At 42.7% G+C, this 24,519-nt stretch overlaps 2 protein-coding genes and 7 non-coding genes across 10 annotated transcripts; 1 reads left to right on the top strand and 8 right to left on the bottom strand.

The window, feature by feature from the left end:
* Positions 1–9,211: 9,211 nt before the first annotated feature.
* LOC133157334 (overexpressed in colon carcinoma 1 protein homolog) lies at positions 9,212–14,509 on the bottom strand. 2 transcript variants are annotated; one of them, XR_009714997.1, is made up of 7 exons: positions 14,297–14,509; positions 11,751–11,775; positions 10,999–11,034; positions 10,810–10,889; positions 10,473–10,508; positions 10,077–10,125; positions 9,212–9,998 (listed from the first exon to the last, which is right to left on the bottom strand). XR_009714997.1 is itself a non-coding variant. In XM_061283777.1 (6 exons), exons 1-5 carry the CDS (start codon positions 14,346–14,348, stop codon positions 10,504–10,506), a joined length of 198 nt encoding a protein of 65 aa, XP_061139761.1. In that variant the 5' UTR covers positions 14,349–14,502; the 3' UTR covers positions 9,212–10,125; positions 10,473–10,503. The 2 variants fall into 2 exon arrangements, 1 of the variants encoding a protein (XP_061139761.1); XM_061283777.1 differs by having other exon boundaries at positions 9,212–10,125; positions 14,297–14,502.
* A 1,715-nt stretch (positions 14,510–16,224) lies between these two features.
* appl2 (adaptor protein, phosphotyrosine interaction, PH domain and leucine zipper containing 2) lies at positions 16,225–24,403 on the top strand. The gene is made up of 21 exons (XM_061283763.1): positions 16,225–16,365; positions 17,228–17,326; positions 17,430–17,489; positions 17,587–17,658; positions 18,152–18,239; positions 18,347–18,388; positions 18,462–18,520; positions 18,613–18,759; positions 18,821–18,903; positions 18,970–19,122; positions 19,722–19,910; positions 19,993–20,035; positions 20,110–20,166; positions 20,245–20,339; positions 20,443–20,598; positions 20,753–20,805; positions 20,911–21,085; positions 21,524–21,560; positions 21,636–21,800; positions 21,869–21,916; positions 23,235–24,403. The coding sequence occupies exons 1-21, from the start codon at positions 16,309–16,311 to the stop codon at positions 23,364–23,366; spliced, it is 2,010 nt and encodes a 669-aa protein (XP_061139747.1). The 5' UTR covers positions 16,225–16,308; the 3' UTR covers positions 23,367–24,403.
* On the bottom strand, positions 19,599–19,672 carry trnan-guu (transfer RNA asparagine (anticodon GUU)). The gene has a single exon. It is a non-coding gene; the product is annotated as a tRNA-Asn (tRNA).
* Positions 22,178–22,249, bottom strand: trnag-ucc (transfer RNA glycine (anticodon UCC)). Its single transcript has one exon. It is a non-coding gene; the product is annotated as a tRNA-Gly (tRNA).
* On the bottom strand, positions 22,325–22,396 carry trnag-ucc (transfer RNA glycine (anticodon UCC)). The gene has a single exon. It is a non-coding gene; the product is annotated as a tRNA-Gly (tRNA).
* On the bottom strand, positions 22,472–22,543 carry trnag-ucc (transfer RNA glycine (anticodon UCC)). Its single transcript has one exon. It is a non-coding gene; the product is annotated as a tRNA-Gly (tRNA).
* trnag-ucc (transfer RNA glycine (anticodon UCC)) lies at positions 22,632–22,703 on the bottom strand. The gene has a single exon. It is a non-coding gene; the product is annotated as a tRNA-Gly (tRNA).
* trnag-ucc (transfer RNA glycine (anticodon UCC)) lies at positions 22,779–22,850 on the bottom strand. Its single transcript has one exon. It is a non-coding gene; the product is annotated as a tRNA-Gly (tRNA).
* On the bottom strand, positions 22,932–23,003 carry trnag-ucc (transfer RNA glycine (anticodon UCC)). The gene has a single exon. It is a non-coding gene; the product is annotated as a tRNA-Gly (tRNA).
* Positions 24,404–24,519: the final 116 nt, after the last annotated feature.

The following is a 24,519-nucleotide window of genomic DNA, read 5'->3' as shown; positions in this document are numbered from 1 at the left end:
TTTGGCTTAAGAGAATCCACATCCAAACTTTTTATTGACCTACTTAAGAGGTGGTGCAATGATGATATACGGAGCAGAGCTTTGCTAATGTGGCAAGTGTGTGTGGTTGGATGTGTGCGAGCAAGGAGTAGCCTTTCACCTCTCGGGCTGTGTGCCACCTTTGTCTGTGCAGAGGAGGATATAAATCACCGCAAGTTCATTACTGGAATGAACAGTCAGGCGAGGAGCGAAAGAACGGGAGGACGGGCTGTGTGTCGTAAAGCTTCTTTATAGAGTTGTTTCATCAGCAGATTTAGGGCATGTCTACACAAACGTGGGCACAAAATGTTTTTGATGACATGTTGACCTTTTTGTCCACATGCTATTGTTTTAGGTTACTGGAATAATCGGACTTTTTGGAAGAGCGCACTTGTTGTGACTTTAGGCATGTCCCGTCAGGGGTCGCCATAGTGAGTCACTTGTGATGAGACGAGTAAATCTTCTCATTTTGCCAGCCGCCTTTGTTTTGCAGCGGGAAGTCGACTGCTGATGTTGCATTCACGCTGTGTCCCCGGCGACCACGGCAATCACAACCCATGTGGACGCAACTCTGCAGGGATGGATGTTCTCGAAACACCCTTTAAAATAAATGGATTAGAGATTTTATCATTTCATTCAACTGCACGCAAAAAAACACCTGAAAGCGACTCGGGAAGCAAATATCAAGGTAGCGGGTTGCGTCATTTGTCAAGCTGTCATCATTAGCTCGTGTTTAGCCTCAGGTGTCACTCTCCAGGCCGCGGATTATAAAATCGGCGATGCTTATTGTCCGTTACGCAAGGCAAGGGAGCCTCGCTGACGTGTTTTGACAGGTGAGGCTTTCGTTAAGGATGAGGTGTGAGATGTTTGTCTCCATGCCGTTACATAAGAGACGATTGGTGCCAAAGTATTTTTTTCGGGGAACGTGTCAATTGAGGCCTGTCGTGCAAATTTTAGCAGCTTCCTGCATGCAAAACTAAAATGAACAAGTGACTTTCAGGTGGTAGCAACTGTGACGAGCTCTTATTTTGAAATGACAGGAAGAAGGAGAGACATGTGCACCTATTAATTTGTCAAGCTGTCAATGCTAAGTGCCACATCGCCTAGAAGTGACATATCTTAACCAGCTTATCTCATCTTATCATATCTTAGTTTATCCTATCTTAGTTTATCTTATTTAACAATACAGTACAGTCTCCAGGAATAGTCTGCAGTAGCGTGTCTTCAAATCGATATAAATGAAGAGCAAGCGGCTGGGCGGCTTCCGGGGCTGAGGGCAGGTGTGAGCTGCTAGCCAGGTGCAGCTCCACAGGCGTTGCACGCAGCACCCGTAATCAACACGCCGGGGTGCTAATGACAGGGTGACGCTGTCTGACGCGCAAACAACTCCCCCGCCTCGCACGCACGTCTCATCGCACGCCGTTTGCTACTACCTCGCACAGGTCAGCACATCCATGATCAACTCGAGAGGAATAACAGCTGTGGGCTTATGTAAGCCGCTCCCGTTCGCGCCGGCGGCTCGGTCCAAAAGGTCAAACAGCACTTGAGGATAAATCGGTGGAGGCGCGAAGATTGTTGGTTTTCAATCCAGCGCTTTTAGTGTGTCACTTGAGTTGGTAGTCGTGCAGCTCTTCTTTTCTCTGTAAACTGGAAAAAAAAAAAAAAAGCCACAAGTGCCTCATTTTTTGTCCCTTGTGGTGATGTCAAGGCATGTAATGAGGCAGATCGGGCCTCCAGTCTAGCCCGGACGCCATTATGAGATACCCGCGTCACCCGCATGCTATTTTTAACCCCGTCCCTTCCCGCTCCAACCGCACTCGCATCCAGCCCGTATGTTTTTCTTTACATTCATTCTTTTCGCCCTGCGTATGGATCAGCTTTTGTGTGTGGGTCTCAAACACATATTTATTTATTTTTATTTTTTTTATTACACGCCCCGATTCAAACATCCCCCAAATTATTATATATATATTTTTTATTATTATTATTATTATTTTTTTATTATTAACAACATGCCCCGATTCAAACATCCCCAGAATTTTCAGTTTGGAAAGCAATCGTCCTTTGTGACCCTCGCCGACTGCAAAAACTCACCGGGGCCTAATGTGTAAGCTTCACAGCAAACACGACCCCTGACCCCTGAGGCCTTGCTCAGGAAATAATGAGTTCACCTTGGTAAACACGCCAACGAGGTGTAAAACTAGGAAATATGCTACTAGAGGTGTCAAACTCAGTGGTTTGGGTTTCCATCGGTGGACTGTTAATACAAACAATAAAATTATTAAAGTAAAATCACTTCATTATTTGATTACATAATTAATACACAATTAGCCTTGTGTATTTTAAAGTCTAACTAAGTAACTTTTCTCTTTAACTCTGATCTCATTTGCCCATTCATCCATCCAGTAGGGGGCAGTAATCCCAGATTTTAAACAAATAGCCAAGTCTGCCATCTTTCCTAAATATAATTCCTAATTTTGCAACTTTAAGCAGATTAACAAGCGAATATAACATTTTCTTTCTTTCATTGAAGTTTCGCTTGTTTCGTAAAGCAAATCCCGAAAAAAACATGGCCAAAACGTAATCTCCTTGTAAGGTAATTAGGGGAATTAAAGTACATTACCGCACATTCGGGCACGTTGACCAAAGTTCCGCCATGTCTTATGTAACCTCACATTTAGCTGTCGCCACCTCCGCTACAGCGCAGGCATAAAGAAAGCCCCAAAAGAAAACATCTGTCTGCAACACATTTGTTTTGAATTCTTCTCCTTGATATCAAGTCCAAACAAGGGCAAGGGCAACTTTTTTTTTTTTTTGGGGGGGGGGGGGGGGTGAATGTATGCACACTCCTTGGCAAGAGGACGTTTTGGGTGGGAAGATGAGAGGATGTGGAGAGGACAGTCGTGGCTTGGCACAGCAGCTCTGCATTGGAGGCTTTTTATTTAGTGAGAGTAAAAAAGGCAGAGAGGGATCATTATGGCTCCTGGAATAGCATAATTAGAGAGAAAAGCTTCACTGTCTCGGTTTTTTCTTCTTCTTTGGCTCCCTACGCTGTGTCCCAGGTATTTGTTCAACATTTCATCTCTGGCTTAAATCATAAATGGGATTAAGGAGGTCTTTTTTTTTCTTTTTTTTTTTTTAACGTGTCCACTCTCAGAGGAGGCAAATTCCCCCCCGCCATTAGAAATAATGGAAATATCATCAGTCCTGGGCCATCATAAAAACTTTTAAGTTTCAGTGGCACAATTTTTTGCAATACGTTTTGCAGTATGAAATAACATGCAAAAGTAAAACATAATAACCGACTTTCGATTGATGGATTAATTACGCATTTAGCTTTTGAGTTGTCATTCGCTGATTGCATCACTGAATTTTATTTTTGGATTTTGGGTTTGACTCGAAATGATATCACAGTCAGTGCCTAAGGGCTTGGCCTGCGAACATCCCATGACCAAACACAGGAAACATGTAAACCGGGATTGGTTGTTACCTGAGCCCTCAGGCACTATATTGTCAAATGATGTAAACATGTGGCATAATTCTTATCCATTATTTTCATGAAAGCATATCACAGATATTTTTAAAACACCCGGCCGGGAATGAATGTTGTAAAAATGTTGCACTAATATCAAAAACAGATTTTGCATTAATTTCATTTGGTTGAATAAAAAGAAAAAAAGCATTTGATCATGACATTTATTATGCAAAACTGTAAATAGTCTTTGCTGAAACAAAAAGTGATTATTGTGTCCAAACAACATACGGAAGAGATCCTTTTGCTGCATGATTTGTGTCTGATTAACAGCCGGAAATATTTTATCAGAACGTCAAACAACACAACTTGGACGGGTCTGGATCGGAACCGCCACATTAGGCCAAGATCAGACGCGGTAACCTAATCACCAGGGAATCTCGGGAAGGGAATGTTGATTCCACGGCGGCTCCACACACACATATGCTGGCCGGCTTCAGGAAGTAAAGAATACTTTGTTGCTGTACTCGCGTAGTTTTTTGCAAGTCTCACCATGGGACAAAAAAACAATCGGACGCATTTGCAGTTGTGCTTGTGCTGATGAAAGACAAAGAGCTGGATGTGTCACCAGGGCAAAGGTCACTGTTTACACAACAATGGAACACCAAATTTGGCCTTAGTTAGACAGATTGGAAGCCTAATCTAAAACACTCCGTTCCAAACTCTAAACAGGCTCTCCAGGAGGTCGCCCGCCTTTCTTCCCCAAGCATAACATCTCAGACTTCAAACGCTTCATCGGTAACCCCAACCTCTGGGTGCTACACCCTTCTCTTCATGACCCATCTGCCTCTCCCCAATCTGAGGCTGATGGACCCCATGTGAAGGTGCATCTGTGGGATGATTTATTGCCGGGTTAATTGTTGGGTGAGAGGCAATTGTTGCCGCCGGTGCTCGTCTGATTACGGGTTCACCTGCTTTCCGATTGTAGCGTGCACTCCATTAGCTCCTTAATGGCTTACGTGAACCGGGAAGGTTTGGGGGGCGAGGAGGACACATGGTTTTGTTGCAATGGCTCCGTAATTACGGGTCAATCTTGCAGAGAAGCCAGCTGTGGAAAAAAATATCAATGAGGAACGTCCAAAGAAGAAAAGTATTCGATGATACGGATCAAAAATATTACTCGTTAGTATAAAGTTCTATTTTTTTTCTTATGGAACTCTAGGAATAAATTTTCCTTGAGCTCTGAGTATTTTTTTCAGAGAACTACGATTTTAAAGACTAACCATGATAAATTCCTCATTGCGGTTTATTAGGAAGAGAATCACGCCAAAGCGTAACCGCGCTGCTTTGTGTCTCCGTTATTATCGCGATTCCCCGCTGGAAACTTTTGATTGTGTCTTCTCGGGGTCAGCCAAAATGACAGGGGACTCTTTTTGTTGCTTCTGAAACATTTCATATTATTCGAACAATTGGCAGCGCAGACGTAGCACAAGTTCATCCAATGTGGTCTCCCTTACCATTGGTGGATTTTTAAACTTTTTTCCACCTTCGTCTCGTTCCAGCTTCGAATGCCATTGTGTCAATTGTGACAGATCATTTTCCTGCTGTCAAATGTTGTTCCAAGCAGGCCTAACATGATTTTTGGCCAGGCAAGAGTAGTTTGAAACTGTTTGGGAAAGTGGTAGTCACTGGCTAACGGCACAAAGGTTTGTCACTCAAATCAAAACCAAAACTCCAGCAGCCAGGATCTCTTATTGAAGCCAGTCAAGAGAATCGAGTAAAAACATCCTTCGGATCAAAAAACGCTTTTAGTGTTGTTCTTTTTATGATGTCTATTTACGATAAAACTTCGGTATTGCCGCTTTTGGAAGGGCGGAATGTCTGAAATTCACGAGTAAGTCAAATTACTGCTTGGAAAATGGAAAACTCCAAAATTGTAGTACGTTCCACTGTAAAATCTGTGATGTAACGCTATCACGCTAGGAGAACCGTGATTTAGCGCTGGAACTGTTGATGTAGCGCTATCATGCTAGCAGGACTTTGATTTAGCGCTGGAACTGCTAATTTTCCGCTCAATTTGAGATGGCAGGATGGACATGACAGGTTGGGATGAATTGAGTCGGCGCAATCAGTTGCTCAGCTCAAATCAAATTGACTGTAATCTTCTGTTTCCTGATATTAACTGCCACCAGCCGTCAAACGGCGATGGCGGCGGGGGGGGACATAACCAAATGAAAAGCTAAATGTCTAACATCTTACAAGCTTTTTTTTTTTCAAAATGTCTGCCCGTTCCCAAATGTGATTAGATGAACATGTCAGATTTGTGGGCACAGTAAAAACAAAGACAAATGGCCCCTTCTCGTCTTGCCAATTAGCCCTCAAGAGGACTGAAAAAGAAATCCATGTCAGCCCTTATTTCTGTGTTTAATACATAAAAGTTGGATTGGAGCATGGAATTTTTAAGTGGGTGAATTATCTGCCACAGTCGAATTGGTTCTGGCATCACTTTTCCCCCGGAATCTTTACGGTTCTATTTCCCATAACATAACCGATGGAGGAAGCGGAGTGCAAAAAGGTATTCCTCTGATCTATCAAATCATCGCTCATCTACGTCCAGACGACACCGACCGGGCTTCCACCCAAGCTAAAAATACTCCAGCGTGTCGTCTTTTCTTTCATCTTCGCCCCTTTTTCATGGCGCACGTGAATGCTTTTCTTGGCCGGGCCGTCGAGCCCTACGAGGGAACGCCGTGCCAAACATCCGTTGATTTACTGCTCCGAGCACACGCTATGCCTTTTGCTAGCTATCCAGCTATAAACGCTAAAGTGTTACGTCCAGATCCCGCTTGCTATATTAACCTAGATTCTTTCCAACGAGTGGAGTGACTATAACCACATGGCGGACCCTGACGGCATGAAGGGCATCTGGAAATGGAACGACAGGATTGTAGACTGATCTGATCTCCGCTTGACCTGCTATGCTATATTAAGAGAGAGTCAATAACATTCCTTAAAAGATACACATCGTTGTCTTTGGGACCTTGTGTCCCCCCCCCCCCCCCACCTCCATCCTATTAAATATTTCCTCGAGTAGGTCCGCCGAGATCCAAAGTGTAAGACACGAGCGAGCCCGCAGGCACTCTGCGACCTCTTGAGAACATTTTATGGAGGTTCTTATTTTGTGGGCCCGAGTTCACAGCTTGCTTTTGTTTCTTTGCTGATCAAATGGGTTTTTGGCAGCAGCGTTTGGATGCACTTCAGCAATAAAAGCAAAGACCAAAATTGTTCTGAAGTTGGCTCGGCTACACATTGGGTCACATCTCAATTGTGGTGATATCCACTGTGAATGTTCAAAGTATCCTACCGATGCTACCAACCATAGCATCCGTACCTACGGACTTTCCTATGGACCGACACCAACCTCGATTAAATCGATCAAATTGATGAATGTGTAAATTAGTTCCCTGGAGCCACAGGTCCAAAATCTGGCACGCTTAATCTCAAATCACCAAGATGGTTCTCTTTGAAGAAGTGGGGAGACATTGCAGTGGACATGGCAAGAAGATCCTTCAACTTCCTTCACCTCAAGATTAGCCCTTCTGTGATCGAGCGCCATTCTTCTTTGGTCTCTGGAATGCGGCGGATGACGGATCTATTTTCCTACATTGTTTCACCTGCTCTAAACAGAACCACATGCTGCTCCGGACTGGACTGCCTCTCCTTTGTCTCTAATTGAAAGCACAAGTAAGGCTCCAGAGTTGTACAGCAAAGTTAGCCATAGCCATCAAGTCTTTTCAGAGCCGTCCAGTCCCGAGTTGCTCGAAATTGGAGTGATGGTGGTGCGTCTGCTGAGGCAACGAGGCCTTGACATGTTTAGATGAAACGAGCGGTACTGTACTGTTAATCAGCATTGGCATGCCGCATCTGCAATGAACACATCACGGATTAAATTTTATATCACCGGTCAGTTATCTCCTCAGTGAGGAAAAAATGGACATCAACCGACAGATCACAGAAGTTGTTTTTTTTATCAATGATATCATTGATGAAGGTGGAAGAAGAAGAGATCTCTGTTCTTTTCCTCAGTGAATGTTTGAGCCAGTGGACACCTGTTTCCAGGATTCTACGTCATCCTTTTGGAAGACAATAAAAAGCCATCTTAATTAGGACTTGACACCATCTGTAAACTCGTCAAGGTAAACCAACGGGAGCTTCCAAGCCGAATTAGGATCTTGTCCAACAAGGGTGTCCAACCTTTGACCGATTATTATAAAATTTAGCATCGAATCAGACCAGGAAGAAGTTCAGACAGAAGAGAACATTCCAGTTCCAAGTCCAGAGCAGAGACAATCCTAATTGTCACTGGAGGATGTTGTAGTCGTGAAATTAGGATATTGTCCAGCTCAAGCCTCCAGAAAATGTTCTAATACCGAGTAATGGGGGTTTTTTTTGTCCAGAGAGGTGATAGTCCCCTGGATGCACATCTCACTTTTCATGGTTCCAAGAGAAGCTACATGTCTGCATCCTGCTTCAGAACATAGTTGTGTTTTAGCTTGTGCTGCAGTGCCACCTGTTGGTAAGGAGGCATAACATCACGTGGATCACACATTGGCACAATGGTAACATCTAGTGGACAAGCGTATTACTGCAGCTTTTGTAGAATAATAAAGGACCTTGATTGGAGAATCACTTATTTAGATTAGTCCTGAATTAGTCCTGAATACCAATGATTGTTTCAATAGAAATAAATTGGCATTCAGTGCGGCCCTAGTCTGGAATTTGAATCCATAAAAAAAATCAATAACTTCCTCCTGGGTACAAAAGGATGATTGGTTTCCAATCATGATGACGATAGATTGGAGCAGCTGGGATGTGATCATGTTGAAGATAAAGGATGTGTGCTCCAGCACGTCGTCGTCGCATCCGACATTAAGCATCGCTCGCCTTCACGGTTCAACTGATTTTTAAACCGAAGATATGATTGAACGGGTAGAAGAGAAGCAATCATGTGTCATGGTGTTCCAGGTTCTTCTTTTCCCACGGTGGCTTGTTAAGAAGGCTCGCACAGAATAGCAGTAGACTGTTAACGCCTCGCCACATCATTCCATGGCCGCCGCTCGCTCCCACAACTCAATTTCCCCGACGTGATTGATGGCAGAGCAATCGGGCGGATTTCAGCCAATTCTCGCTTGAGATTGTCCCTCGGTAAGCTCTCATGAGCCGGGGAAAGATCATCATTGTTTATTTTTACTCCCCCTATCGAAAATTCACTTGTACAGGTTGTATAAGTCAAATTAATTATGGAATCTTTCTTTTTAAACAGAAAAAAAATCTGAACTCAATCTGTGACTCGCCTCCATGTTCTGCTCCCCAGTGTGCAGGCCAATGGCGGTGACATTCATCATAGACAGCAGGAGCTATCTTAAAGGGCAAAGCCGTACGCTTGACGGAATCCAGAGAGACAGGGAAAAAGAAAAGCAGGTAACAAACTCGAGCGCAGAACAAGTGGCGAAAAAAACCATCAACGACTGATGACAAAAAGGGAATCACTTGAGTGTGGAGTGTTTAAAGTTGGCCTAATTTCGCTCCTCCACCGGTGCTTTCAATTAGAGGCGGGTTGTCAAGAGTCTGCCTGATGAATGATCTTGACCTTGCGCACTTTGGATTATGTTTTTCGGGAGGATAATGATGGTGATTTTACAAATAACCAGAAAAAATAGAAATAATTTGAGATTTTATATTCTTTAAAGGTGAGACAATACGTAAGTGGCATAAGAAAAAAACAGGATCACAGCTATTATTAAGTGGAGAGGATGTCTTGCAAATGTGCCTCTTGTTCCTCTCAGCCTTCAAATTATAGATTTGTCATATCCGTGTTGAATTAAGGGGAACATATTCCAAGGTCAGTGCATTTGTTTTTTTTCATGGGACGATTTTTACCAAGATAGTAAGAGTGAAACATCACAAGGACATTCAGAAATGTCATGTACAACGTCTGTGAGGGTTCACTCGATGGCCACAACATTAGGTACACCTGCACATTATTACGTCACTATAGTTCTGATTCATTTTATTTAAGACTTTTTATTTTTTCCTTAATTTGTAGGATTGTAAGAGATTTGTGTAGGTCTACCAAATTTTATATTGTGGCTTGTGAGCGTAGCTTGAAGGACCACCCGACGGTTCTCTGACATTCTCGTTGTGGCCCGCAGTGAGTCACTGATGTGGCGATTGCTATTTGCGGACCGCTAATGAGAGAAATAATAATCAAATAAAATCTTAATTGGCCAGCGACATTTCATCACGGTGACTGACAGGTCCGGTCACGACGCTCTCTGCCCGTTGTTCTAACCCTAACCCTAAATCCCCTAGAGGGCGCTTGTCCACTTCCATGCCCATCTTTTTTTTTCTTCTTTTTTGAAGGATGATAATTGGCGTCCGCAGAGCTCGGCTCTGTGTGGCTGCGCCTTCCGTAACGAGTCCACGAGGCAAAGCCGTCTTCTGAGACCTGACAAAAAGTCTGCATCTTGACTCAGGCGGCGCGTGAAAAAGGCTGACGCGTGAAAAAGGCTGACGCGTCACTCACTGAAGTCACCAAGGTGGAGTCCATAGAGGGTGCCTCAAGGTGAATATGCCTGTCAAGACAAGCAATATTAGTTATTTATTTATTTATTTATTTATCATTCACTTATTTGTTTATGTACCCATTTATTTATTTGCTTATTTATTTATTTACCTACCTACTCACATTTATTTATTTATTTATCTATTTATTTATTTGTTTATGTTTTTATTTTATTTTTTATTCATTCACTTATTTATTTATTTACCTATTTATTTATTTATTTATTTACTTACTTACCTACCTACCTACCTGAATATTCATTCATTCATTCATTCATTCATTCATTCTTCACTGGTCACAGTGCACTACGGGAGCTTTGGCGAGTGATTTTGACATGACTGAAAATGGTGCACGTACCTCTTTTGGGGGTCCTCTTCACTGATGACCGCTAGTCTGCAAGAATACAGGTCAGATCACGAGACAAATAATGGGAATGGGAAATAATAATTTCCTTCACTCTAAAAAAAGGAGGTCATTGTTGTTGTGGAACCACAGAACGGTAGATACAATGTTTTGAATTGTCTCGATGAACGAAATGACATTTTAAGAACTGCAGCAGATTGATGTTATGATTGCAGTCATAAAAAAAAAAAACACATGATTATCAAGACTATGTTATGGCGTAATCATGCTGCAGGCCACACGCTAACATTGTCCTCATTTGTCCTATAAGAGTCGTCAGCAGCTTTCGCACCTTTCCGGCTCGGCTTGGACTGACTTGCGGCCACCGTGGTCAAATCCGCCGGGAGCCCCACGTACACCCCGCCATAGTTCCTGAGCGGACAGCAGATTGAGTGTTGACTTCATTAAGTGCGCTTAAATCCCTGCAGTAATATAAAAGCCAAAGAGACTTATGTGTTAAAAGGCAGAGGAGGAAAAGTACCTTCTTTTCTCATCGTCTGCCAAGGGATCTTCTGTCCTGATTGAGAGAAGATGCACATGTCAGCTCAAAGCCTTTCCACTCCCCTCCACACCAGCGCACTTGTGAGATTTACTCCGGTGTTAGCAACTGATAGGCATGATGATCGGATTAAGCGGCATGTTATGATTGCGTCTGGTTTATTTATGGCTTTATTTATGTCTCTTGGGGGTAAAAAACCTGCCTGATGTCATTTTTACTACATCACATAATTCACACTATGTGATGTACTCGTCGCTTTAATCTCATGTTTCATATAGCGTGTGTGTGTTTGGTGATATTTTGCTGCGTCGTGAGGTCTTCTTAACATGCTGCTGTCAGCGCTTACTGTTTTGATGTTTATCAAGGAACATTTACACGGACACAAACTGTTTCCGGAAAACATACAGCCCCTCCCCAGGCTTTGATAAATGTGGCCTCTTAAAGTAAAAAAAAAAAAAAAAAAAGACTGGCCCTGTGAGATAGGAAAAGGAATTTGCTTTCATGCTCACATATCCTTAATTTAATTTCATTTGGTCATTTGGCCGCTTTTATGAAGCCAGCATGTGACTGAAAGCGATTAGTAAATGTAATTAAGGGTCAGGGCAGACACTTTCCATCACGTTAAATGGTATAAAAGTGATGGCGGTTAAAGTTATGTGATAAATATTATTATTATTTTCCAATGCAATAAGGCAGAGAGAAAGATGTAATGATGTATTGATCGATGTACTCACACATCCCTGGAGGCTTCGGATGGCCCTGAAAATGGAGAAGACATTTATTCTTTGTTAATCCAAATCATCAAAGGCCTCCTCGCAAATAATCGCAGAATATTTGCTGAGGGACTCTAAGGTATTTAATTGTGTCCTGAGAGAAATACTTAACAATGATTTGACAATACAGTTGGGGCCTTGACATATGAGTGCCCTGATTTTATTTTTTTTGCTTTGACTTGTGAGCTAGAAATTTGAAGCTATTCTCGGATGCTAGCTTAATGCAAATGCAAAACGCCCAAACAAGCTAACAAATAGCATTATTAGTCATTTTCCCCCACCATTAGCATTACGCTATTAGACAAAGTCATGTCTTAAATGAACATGTTTTTAAAATTTATTTGACATTTAGTTTGACAGCAATCCTTGACTGAGAGTGGCAAAAAATATCTCAGAGCTTCCATTTTGAAGTCTTGTTCACTATTTGCCAAATTACTGTTATGTTGGGAAGGGAGTTCACTTGAGTTCACTGCCGCCTTTGTAAATTCCAGTTCTTATGATAAATCTTATATATACCAAAGGCAGTTTTATTCTTTCTTTTGATTGATAGTTCTCATTTATATCATTTTCAAGATAACAATAATGTTGGAATTAAAAATAATTAAAAAAGAAACGTGCCATGATGTCAGGTTATGACAAAATGATAAAAATGCACTTCAATCTTAGAGGAAACCTTGCTAGCAGTTGATTTAGAAACATCTGGAAGACGCAGAGGCACCCCCAGGGACTTGTTGACTTTGGAATAAATCTGCTGATTAGTTACACCACGGTTCCACATTACGCTTGTTCTGTAGCACAAAGGCAACAACTGTGGCGTGTTGTGATGCGCAAAGTTCGGGGAACTTTTTTCGAAATTCCATTTTCCACCATTTCAACCACTTTGACTTGTTTTAACTCATTCGCTACCATTGACGGCTCTAGACGTCAAAGATCCATTTTTACCTGGGCTGGCATTGAATGAGTTAATCAGAGTAAGCCCATTTTAAAAGATCATCCTGAACGATTATTTGATTGTGTGGTGCGTATTTCCCTCACAGAAAGTGCTCAGGCTGAATAATCATCAAAATACTCCACTCGGTTTTTCTTTATGACCACAAATTCTTTAATGATTCAAATTCAAGATAACGGTCGACAGATGTCCTTAGCCAGTAATTTGAATAACAAGATACAATCCATAAGGGAAGAAACCACATGAAATGTATCTTTTTACTAGAAACCCCAAGTATTTGCACGAGTGGAAAAACAGTGAATTTCCCTTGGAGCTGTCAAAAAAGCAGTCTGCTGACATGACACAGGGGCCCATTGAGAGTCCAAACAAAAGCTCTTTCATATCTCAGGAATTGCATCTGTGTAAATAAGGGCAAGGATGAGCAGTACAGCGTGTGCATGGCCGGTCACTTGAGTCCGCCGAAGACCGAAGCTTGAAATTGAAGAAAATTGACGTGCGTGACTCAGCCGCTGAGGTTCCTGAATGAGGCATGATTTGATTAGTTGGGTTGGAAACCGTAAACATGTGCCGTCACCAGGGAGTTGAGCGTGTTGCTGCAATGATAAAGAAATTCTCTGACTTTCGACTTTTGAGCAAACACTTGACCAGGAGTTCCGATCGTCTATTTTTTGGAACCCTTTCGTCGATGAGCGGCCATCTTGCCCGAAGGTCGAATTGACAGCACAGTGTCATTTCATTTGTATCCAACTTTTTAGGACGATACATATCCAATTCATCTTCCCGTTTAGATATGTATCACGACATAAAAAAAAACTCCATTGTCTATAAAAATCCCAAAATGAAAGCGAAGCCTGCAAATGGAGTGTAAATATAAAATTGATATTGCAAAATCCATCCAAAGTCTTTTAAGGGACGAAAACGTGGCTGTAACACGCTCATGCCGAAAAGTAAGCACCTGCCTCAACCTTCATCATTCATCATAATGATCACTAATCAGCACTTACACAAAACCGGTATTGGCAAAAGTATCGGGACACCTTCCTGTTTAGCTCAATTTCTGTTCTAGTTCATCCTTAAGGTGTTTGCAGGATTCCTCCACACCAAATTCAAACAAGCATGTCGATTATGGACTAGAAAACAAACGATGGGCCTTTGCTAAACCGGTTCCCCAAAGTTGGATCCATATGTCTCGATAATATGATGTATGGAATAAAGAGGTGGAATTGAACAAGACAGTTTGGGTGAATGAATGAGTAAAAAAAAAAAACTGTCAACATCGTATTTTTATGAATGAAAGCCTTGGATAGGATATTCTTGAAGCGCTTGGGCAGAAGCAATCAATGTGCAATTTAACTCCAGAATTGGGATCACTGGAAGTCAAAGTGGGCACATTCCCTATGCAAATGCTTTCTATTCATTCATCAGTGAGTCCAAGCTCGACGCTTTTCATTTACATTCCAATCACCTTCCATCTTTGGTGCAGACACACACGTAACTCTACCGCATGTTTGTGTCTTATATTCCTAAAAAAAAAAAAAATTCAAACAAAAACACTCACCCCCTCCTGAGGTGCTGGCGGCCGACGAATTTCCACAACCCATTTTTTTCATGAACGCAGCCGTCGTCCAAACGTCAGACGCCCGGTAACGACGAGGAGGAGGTGAAGAATGAGCAACACATCAGGAGAGGACGAGAGGGAAGGTCAAGCAAGCGTCTCTCACAGTTACACTGAGAGTACGCCAGGAAGCACAGTGCTGCGGGCTTTTATACACATGCTGGGCTGGGGAGTGTGTGTGTGTGTGTTTACAGTGGGCGAGAGCAAAGAGAGAAAGATGCTTTGCCTTAATATGATTTGCTCGTCTGTTACACCCTGACATGGTTGCCCTGGAAACCAGGAAAGGAGGGAGTGTGTGTAGAACTAACCAATGGAGAGGCATACACACATTTTTGTCCTTAAACATAAACACTATAACCAAATGTGGCAAATATTAACATAAAAACATATTAATTATTGAAATTGATCAGAAAAGGCCTCATGAAAACCCGATGATGGAAGTTGGGTTCCCAGTGTGGGGCCCGTCTGTTCTGCCACTGGGCAATCTTATGATGTATTGAGTTGACACATGACCAAATAGAAAGCGACAAGTACTCTTGAAACTTTGGAGACAAGCAAACAAAAAAGTCCAAATCCAATTACACTGTAATATTGCATTGTCTTCTTTCAAATTAGAAATTAGTTAATTGTATCTGCATTTTTTCCTGACCACTTTGAGCCACGCTTGCAAATACTTAATCATCACAGTCATCTGATTCGGAACCACCACATAAGCAATTAAGGCGCCAAGCCACCCGCTGGGGAGGGAGGAAGGAACAGCACTCCAGCCCAGGCCATGTTTGCGCTGCCTGTCGAGACTTGTTTTCTTTGTCAATGGCTGCCCTGCAGTATTTACATTGTTAATTAAATCGAGATTGCGATTCCAAAACATTGCAGATTATGCAAAGAATGCTGCTTTTCCGGTTTCCAAATTTTTTTTAAACGATATGCTTTGGTTAATGGTTCAAGATACTTATAACTCTTTATGTGCCTCCCAGCTAGTCATTTTGATGAAATTAATGTATTAAAACGCTTATTAAAAATTAAATGAAAATGTAGTAAATTGAAAAGTTAAATAAAACAACTCCTGCAATGTGCTCGTGTGTACCTCTGGTTGGGAAACACTGCATTGGATGCTGCGTACCATATTTTGAAATGTTTCCATTCTTTTTTCTTTATTACATTTCATTAAAATATATGGTAAGACGAACAAAAATATATATACTACAAAATAAAAGTCAAAATAAATACAAACTAAATATATGAATCTCTTGAAACATCAATTTACTCGGGTTATTTTGTTTTTTGTTTTTATTTTCACTCTTATTTAGTATTTTTAATTTATGCGCCTTGGTCCTCTTTTCCATTTATCTCGTGCCACTAGAGGCCGCTGTACACAACCTAAATTCGGAACCACGGCCAGCGCTACACGGCGGACTTTGACTTGTGTCTAACTTATTTATATTCATCTATTTATTAAATTATGCCCCCCCTTTGAAAAACTATACTATTCAATTATTCCTATATTATTTATTGCAAAAATTTGCAAAGTCAAAAGCCATTATTTGCGTGTTTTTGAAACCATTGTGTATAAAAGCATATCTACTTTCAGTATGGTGCTAGAAACAGAAAAATTGTCAAATACTTTTGAAATCGTGCTCTTATTATAATGTTTTAAGTCTCCTTATTTTTATTTGAGAACAATTACATAATTCTTCTGTGTTTTTGACAGATTGTGAAACAAATAATTACAAAAAAAATTCTTTATGCATAAAAATCAGACATAAACCTGATATTAACATGAATTTGTGATTAAAAATGTTTTTGTTTGCTTTCTGACTGTATAAAATGCTCAGTTTCGAGACGCGACAGAGTTCTACTTCCGGCTCACCCGCGCAGAGATCTCTGGGAAATAGAGTCCGACGTGCTTAATAATTCAAGACCTGATTATTCATTACTTAACCGCCGCTCACAAAATGCCGGCCGTACACCACAAACTACTCCTGGAGGACGCTTTGCAGGACAGTCCCCAGGTAAGCCTGCGTTGTTTTTATCACCTTCACGTCAAACATACGCTGCAACATGACGAAAAATAATGAACGACGCTAGTTAGCTAGCTAGCATGGGCTCCTCCTCTGTTGTAGTCGATGACAGCACCCAGTTGTTACGCTGTTAGAATAATAATAATAAACTACCCGTTCCGCTTTAAATTTGACATTTCTTTGAGCAATTTAGCTGAGCAAATGTGTAGTGTGCCATATAGCCGACGCCTGTTGTTCGGAACGACTGTCACGTATAATGTAGATATGTAATAGCTCAGCAACAGTCGTATTGCTCCATTTTATTGGACTACGTAATGCCAAACTGGGTTTATTTCCTGGGAATTGTTTCCATTGTTAGGCTCGACCAGTCAGCAGTAAACGTCATGAGGCGCTGTCACTGGTTATTCATTTATTAATTGGGTTCTTTTTTTTTTTATGAGGGCTGGAAAGTCATAACATCTATCTATTGTGCCCCAGGCCTCACATGCTCGATATAGTTTACTGTTGTTGTTATTATTATGCGCATGTAATGCTTTACTTATACAGAGGCTTGCATGGAGTTGGGATCTTAATGCTTTTCTTAAGTGCAACTCATGCTGGAGGCTCATTTTCTTTTTACACCAGTCAGCTCATTCTGAAGTTGAAATGTGAATATGATGCCAAGTATAAATTCCGTATTCTACTTTAAAGCAAATATGTTTATTCCTTAATAATAATAAGGTATGAAAAGGTAGTAGAATCCTGTTATTATGTGCTTCTGAACGATCAATCTGAAAAAATCTGATTGTAAGAAACCACAATTTGTGAAAATGACTCAGTCAAGGATTTTATTCAACTTTATCACAACCCTCAGACTCGTTCCTTGCTCAGCGTGTTTGAGGAGGATGCAGCCAACCTCACGGACTACACCAACCAGCTGCTGCAGTCCATGCAGCGTGTCTACGGAGCTCAGGTACTCGCATTCAACATTGTACTTGCAACAATAAGATGGCATTACAATGCGTGGGTGTACCTAATATTCTTTCTGTCTTGTGCATTCCTAAAAAAAAAAAAAGAGCGAGATGGGTTTGGCCACAGAGCAGCTCTCACGCCAGCTTCTTGCCTATGAAAAGAAAGTAAGTACACGCTAACGGACGCTAAAACTAACCACTTCAATGAATGTCACAAATGTGTCAAAGTGTAAATAAATCATTCTTCATTTGTCCATTTTAGAATTTTGCCCTCGGCAAAGGTGATGAAGAAGTGGTCTCCACGCTGCAGAACTTTGCCAAAACTGTGCAGGAGGTGAGACCTTGACCTGCCCGGGAAGAAGTGCGGACTTTCTCAACTACGTGGACCTTGCTCCACCTTTTATCGTCCTTATCAAGATGGAGCGACATCTAAACTCTCAGACGAGTCGGGCCTGAATTTGAATTTTAGCGACATGCATTAAACACACGCGAATTTAGAACAATCACGCACAGGCTAAGTTCCAAGCATGAATTAGCGCCACCGCTAGCAGCTAATCTGGTGAACTTGAACTCTTGCGCCATTGATAGAGCGCCTGCTTTTAGATAAGCGCGGAGGATTAATGGCGGCGTGAAAGTAATTACTCTTGTGCTATATGGAGTGCGGTCTGCTTATAGAAAATTGCTGTTGGTAGCGTAACAAACATTACTCAGTAAGTAAGGACATTGTGTCAAGATGTTTGGCCTCCATGCTTTTCGTTAAGTCTTTGTGCGTGCGCGTGCTCACGTCCTTCACGTTTTTTTTTCTTTCTGCGCAATGTGCCATTCAGCTGAACTCGCTGCACTCGGATCTCGCCAATCAGATGGCGGACACCATGGTCTTCCCCTTGATCCAGTTCAGAGAAAAAGATCTGACGGGTAGAAACATACCCGCATAACAACTCATATTCAAGTCACATTCACCTCCTTCCTCTCCCGACATGCCGACTTTGCGGCGTGACTTTGTTTTGTTCTGGATTTTGCAGAGATAAGCACGCTGAAGGAAATCTACGGCATCGCCACCGACGGCAAGTCCACAACATGAGGACTTCATTTCTCGTCTGCGTGTCATTTATACGTGTATGTCTTTTTATTATCCAGAGCACGAGGCAGCCATGGTCAAGTACAGCCGCTTACCCAAAAAGAGGGAAAATGAAAAGGTGCCGCCCCCTTCCGCTGTTCATCTCTAATGGAACTGCAGTGCTCTCGTTCACGAGCCACATAAATACACTTAATCTTTCTCGGGTAACAGCTGAAGGCCGACATGGTGAGGGAGGTGGCGTACACGCGCCGGAAGCAGCACCAGGCCTCACTGCAGTATTACTGCGCCCTCAATGCCCTGCAGTACCGCAAGAGGGTGGCCATGTTGGAACCCATGCTAGGCTACACGCAAGCGCAGGTACGAAAGCACGGCGGAATAGTTTCTCCGTCTGTCGGACTCACACTTGCTCCTTCCTCAGGTTCTTTTCTTCAAGAAAGGCCTGGAGTTGGTGTCGAGGAAGCTGGACAACTTTCTGGTCTCGGTGTCGAACGTGACGCAAAAGTAAAAGACGTCTCACAGCCGGTCGGGCAAGCTGCCTTTTGGCTCTGAACGGCGAGCTGTGTTTAGCATCCAGGCTCAACTGGACGCCGAGGCCGAGGCCATGCGCATGACCCAGAAGGAGCTGCTGTCCGTGGACGAAGCCGTCTACACGCTGGATAAGGACGGCGAGCCGGTCAACCGCACACTCATCCAGAAAGCTGGTTTTCTCAACATCAGGAAGTAGGAATGCCTCCATGGTCTCTTCGCGGAAGTGTTTAGAAAAAGGAGGGTTTTGTTTATTACGGTAAAAGGATTAGGGCCATTGAAGAAAAAAAAAAGGGGGGAGTGACTGGATTCTGAGTTTTTTTTCCTCAGAATTCAAATTAAAGTGAAAATTCCCACTTTAAAGTCAGAAAATGAGAATTCTGACTTTATTCTCAGAATTCTGACTTTAAAGTAAGAATGCCCACTTTATTCAGACTTCTGACTTGAAAGTAGAAATTCTCACTTCAAAGTCAGGATTCTGAGAAAAAAAGTCTGAATCCTGTCACTTCGCCCTCTTTTTTTTTCTTCACTTGCCCTCAGCATCTTTTGTAGTTTAAATAGTTCTTAATACCAATAGTTACTTTTGAGGTCAGACAGAATTGGAAATTAAGGTCGTCACGATTGATAGTCATTAGTTGTCCCCAAAGCAACTCTCCTTAAAAATCCAATTCCGTCCCTGGGTGGGCTCGAACCACCAACCTTTCGGTTAACAGCCGAACGCGCTAACCAATTGCGCCACAGAGACACACTACACCTGTGATGACCATTCTTATTTGACCCATGACTCTGTCCAGCAAAACCGGCCTGGTGACCACAGCGTGGGACCGCCTCTACTTCTTCACTCAGGGGGGCAACCTCATGTGTCAGCCAAGGGGGGCTGTGGCAGGGGGCATGGTGCTGGACCTGGACAACAGCTCGGTCATGGCCATCGAGTGCGAAGACAGACATTACTGCTTCCAAATCACCTCCCCCACCGGAAAAGCGTACGGGCGCTCATCCTCGCATGACGTCTTCGCCTTCCCCCCCCCCCCCAGCACACGCTTATTGTTTTATTGATGTCCGCAGGTCAATGATCCTGCAAGCGGAGAGCAAGAAGGAATATGAAGAGGTAACAACCCAGGAACTCATTTTATGACGTGAGGACAGTCGTGAAGCGTCAGCTCTCTCGTCTTTCCTCCTCAGTGGATTTGCACCATCAACAACATCTCCAGACAGATCTACCTGACTGACAACCCGGAGGTAACTCCAACTACATTGATGCCTTTTGCTATTTCCTCCACACGATGCAATTTAAAAAAAAAAGTTTAATGTCGCCAGGCTGTGGCCATCCGGTTGAACCAAACCGCCATCCAAGCCGTCACGCCAGTCACCAGCTTTGAAAAGAGGCAGGAAGGCTCGCCCGACCCTGACAGGTCTGTTGAGATGTTCGTTGTAAATCCAAAGTTAGTTTTCGTATCCATCACGTTTGAAATAATCTTATGTATCAACGTTTTGAGATATTGCTCTCCGTTACAGGGCCAAACCAGGGGGTGTTTTCTCCACCAGCACCGCCTCCCAGAAGTCCGGAGCCGGTCCGGAGCCGGAAGACCTGATTGCCCCCGGGACGCCCATCCAGTTCGACATCGTGCTGCCCGCCTCTGAATTCCTGGAACAGAACCGAGTGGACGGGAAGTAAGCGCTCGCTCTTTTGACAAACAAAGCCAAGGTTGACTCATTTTCTGCACGTTGGACTTTTCGTAACTTCTGATGTCATTTCCAGGAGGCCAAGATGCCTCCTAATGGGTCAGTGAAGTGCTTTAATCATGATGTTTTTCCTTCCTGGCAGACGCACTAATCCATTTGGCGAAACGGATGACGACTGTTGCCATGAAAGCGACGGTAAACAATTTCTCTTATCATCCTCAACTAATTGTATCTCTTTTGTGGTGGGTTTTCCGCACATAAGCCTGGCTGAATATTTCCTTTCTGGGGGGGGGGGGGCAGACTCCCTCTTGCAGCAGGTGTTTGCCGTGCGTTTCCTGGGCTCCATGGCGGTGCGCTGCGGCGACAACCAGGAGGTGATCTACGAGGCCATGAGGCAAGTGCTCGCTGCCCGGGCCATCCACAACATCTTCAGGACTACAGAGTCGCACCTGATGGTGACCAGCAGCAACCTGAGGTAATGAAAGTCCCGTACAGAGTGAATAACAGATAACCTCTAAGCAGTTTGCAGATTCACACACTAGGTGGCGCTGCAACGCCAGACAACACAGTTCCATCTAAAAGGGCATAAAATAGTGGTTTGCCAATAGCAGAAAAAAAAATCAAAATGAAGGAGATTAATTTCTTCACCACATATTTAAGGATAAAAAATAAAACAAATAATTAAGTATTTAAAGCATGCAAAAATCGAAAAAAAATAAAGGAAATTAATTTCTTCACCACATATGTAAGAATCAAAAGTAGCTTTAAAGTATTTAAAGCATGCAAAAATACTTTCTAAAAATTTCTTATTATAAAAATTTGTTTAGTGAATTCAAGTGACTTACAAATGCATACAAAGTAGCAGCTAAAGGACCTCTGAATGATCAACTGTCTCTTTTGTATCTTTGACTAGGCTGATAGACCCTCAGACTCAAGTCACAAGAATAAACGTAAGCAAAGTGGCGAGTTGGCGTTTCCTCTCTGTCTTGGTGCCATGACATACTTGTATGCTCTTGTATCTGTAGTTCCAGCTGGGGGAGATGTGTCAGTTTGCGGCCCACCAGGAGAACAGCAGGCTGATGGGCTTTGTGGTGGAAGGCCGCGACTGGAGCGGCGGCGGTGGCCACGACGAAGGTGGCGAACCCTCCTTTACCGCCTTTGTCTTTGAGAGCAACACAGAGGGAGAGAAGGTGACATTTTATTTCCTCCATTTTTCAATAACATGTTGGTAAAATGTCACTTTGTGCTCTGACTGCAGATATGCTACACCATGAGTTTGGCCAAGGATATTACAGAGGCCAAGAAGGTGAGTTTGCCAACGCATCAAAACGAGGAATCAAACTTATTTACTGCTATTCTAAAATATAGGCATATTTACAGTCTGAAATAATTTTATCGTGGTCACAACTTCCTTGGTAGCCAAAACCAGCCTCATCTAATGTGCATGCAAATAAGCTGTAAAAAAAAAAGTAATCTACTTTGAACCTAACAACAACAATGAGACTGAGAAATGTTATTTAGAGATAAATAATGTCATGTAAAAATTAGGGGAGAAAAAAAGAAAGACTGCGTTGGCCGGGAATCGAACCCGGGTCAACTGCTTGGAAGGCAGCTATGCTCACCACTATACCACCAACGCACTGTAGATTAGTGCAGAGAGGCTGCAAGAGAAGAAAAGTGCAACATTCCACAGTGCATGAGAAAAGAAAATGACTGCGCTGGCCGGGAATCGAACCCGGGTCAACTGCTTGGAAGGCAGCTATGCTCACCACTATACCACCAACGCACTGTAGATTAGAGCAGAGGGGCTGCAAGAGAAGAAAACTGCAACATTCCACAGTGCATGAGAAAAGGGAATGACTGCGTTGGCCGGGAATTGAACCCGGGTCAACTGCTTGGAAGGCAGCTATGCTCACCACTATACCACCAACGCACAGCTGTAAAGTGTAGAGAGGCTGCAAGAGAAACAAAGTGCAGCATTCCACAGTGCATGAGAAGGAGAAAGAAAGAAAAGAAACTACTGCGTTGGCCGGGAATCGAACCCGGGTCAACTGCTTGGAAGGCAGCTATGCTCACCACTATACCACCAACGCACTGCAGTTTAGAGCAGAGAGTCTGCAAGAGAAGAAAAGTGCAACATTCCACAGTGCATGAGAAAAGGCAATGCCTGCGTTGGCCGGGAATCGAACCCGGGTCAACTGCTTGGAAGGCAGCTATGCTCACCACTATACCACCAACGCACAGCTGTGAAGTGTAGAGAGGCTGCAAGAGAAGCAAAGTGCAGCATGCCACAGTGCGTGAGAAGGAGAAAAAAAAACTACTGCGTTGGCCGGGAATCGAACCCGGGTCAACTGCTTGGAAGGCAGCTATGCTCACCACTATACCACCAACGCACTGCAGAGAAGTGTCGAGAGGCTGCAAGGGAGCAAATGTGCAACGTTCCACTGCTGCACGAGGGGGAGAAAAAAACTTGGCAGACATGCCTCAGTGTGACGTGGCAACTCTAAAATACACCACAATCAAAATATGCATACGACATTTGCAGAGGGTGGATAACAATCCTGATGATTTCAATCAGGTATGTCAGCAGCAGATCAAATCCTTAATTTTGCTGTCATTGGCAGGACCCCGCGGCTCTGGCCCAGCTGATGAAGAACATGCCGCTCACCAACGACGGCAAATTCCTGCTGCTGGATGCCGAGAACAGCGACACGGCCGACGGGGACGGACTAGACGATCTGGAGTCGGAGGCCTAGTAACCCCACAACCCACCCACGTCTTTACCACATCAACCGGGACCGGATTTGATCCCAAAGTGGTTTTCCACTGTTGGAACTTCACAATGGTACTTTCCAGGTGTCACCATACTGATGTCTTTTTTTTTTTTTTGGTTCTGCTTGAAGCCCTGCTTGGTAAAAGTGCAATCCAGTTTAAACAGGAATTTCGAGAGCAAGTTACATAATTGTAGTTGGCTTTCTTTCAAACTGAACTTGAGTATGTACGGTCACCTCAGCTCAACAATGCAGCAACTCATTTAAAAAGTTTATTTCATTCCCTCTCGGAAGTATTTAAAAAAACTTCTTAAAATATATAACACCTCTCAACGGTATAGTTTAACAACTTTATAAATTCCAACGTTATTTTTTTCTTAGAATTTTTTTTCTTGCATCTTTAATGAATAACATTACAAACTACTTTTTTTTTTCATTAGACATGAACACAATTATCAATTTTATATCTGGACTACTAGACACGTTAAAGCTGCTGTTCACCTCCTAGTGGTGAATATTAGTATAGCATCCATCAGATATTCAAGCACTTGAGAAAAAATGGTGACGGTCCTTTGCATAGGTTTACAGATATTTTTTACTTTTATTGTTTCTTGCTTACGTGTGTTCATTTTACTACAGTGGTATCGTGACTTTGGAGTTTAATTAATTGTGTTTAGTACTCAAAAAGTAAATCATTTGAAATGAATTTAAATGCCATTAATCTGCTTTAGGTCAAGGTACCACTGTATTTGAACATTTTCTCTCATGTACATTTTGCACACACAATAAAAAGGGTTAAATCTGTGTTGTAAAAATCGACTTTGAAGGCTACAGATTGCACTAATGAATGAATTAAACATTCCATAGTTTGCCTCATTGAATCTTGCATGTGACCTCCGGAAAATGAAACATTTGGATTGTGGTGTAACATTCTGTCTTTATTTTGTAGAACTCTCTTCAACGTGATCTGTATGTCAGATCTCCTGTGTGCTGTTGACAGATTAAAAACAATAAGATCAGTAGCTTTTGGGTTTGCTGTGTGATGCAAAAACCAGGACATGATTCACGCCGATCCTTAAAAAGTATTAATTCAATCTATCTAAAATGAAGGCTTTAATTAGCATTAAAATGTCCTCAA

This window comes from Syngnathus typhle, linkage group LG7 (genome assembly GCF_033458585.1).
Source record: "Syngnathus typhle isolate RoL2023-S1 ecotype Sweden linkage group LG7, RoL_Styp_1.0, whole genome shotgun sequence".
Classification (NCBI taxonomy): Eukaryota; Metazoa; Chordata; class Actinopteri; order Syngnathiformes; family Syngnathidae; genus Syngnathus; species Syngnathus typhle.
This window is presented reverse-complemented; position numbering and strand designations above follow the sequence as displayed.

Bases quoted from the DNA above. Each gene is read 5' to 3' on its own strand.
- appl2 (XM_061283763.1), top strand. From the start codon at position 16,309: ATGCCGGCCGTACACCACAAACTACTCCTGGAGGACGCTTTGCAGGAC. The intron at 18,521-18,612 runs GTGCCGCCCCCT...CTCGGGTAACAG, and splicing joins AAAAGAGGGAAAATGAAAAG to CTGAAGGCCGACATGGTGAG. The intron at 20,340-20,442 runs GTCTGTTGAGAT...TCTCCGTTACAG, and splicing joins GGCTCGCCCGACCCTGACAG to GGCCAAACCAGGGGGTGTTT.
- LOC133157334 (XM_061283777.1), bottom strand. From the start codon at position 14,348: ATGAAAAAAATGGGTTGTGGAAATTCGTCGGCCGCCAGCACCTCAGGA. The intron at 11,776-14,296 runs GTGAGTGTTTTT...CTCCATTTTCAG, and splicing joins CGCCAGCACCTCAGGAGGGG to GGCCATCCGAAGCCTCCAGG. The intron at 10,890-10,998 runs GTACTTTTCCTC...CTGTCCGCTCAG, and splicing joins GCAGACGATGAGAAAAGAAG to GAACTATGGCGGGGTGTACG.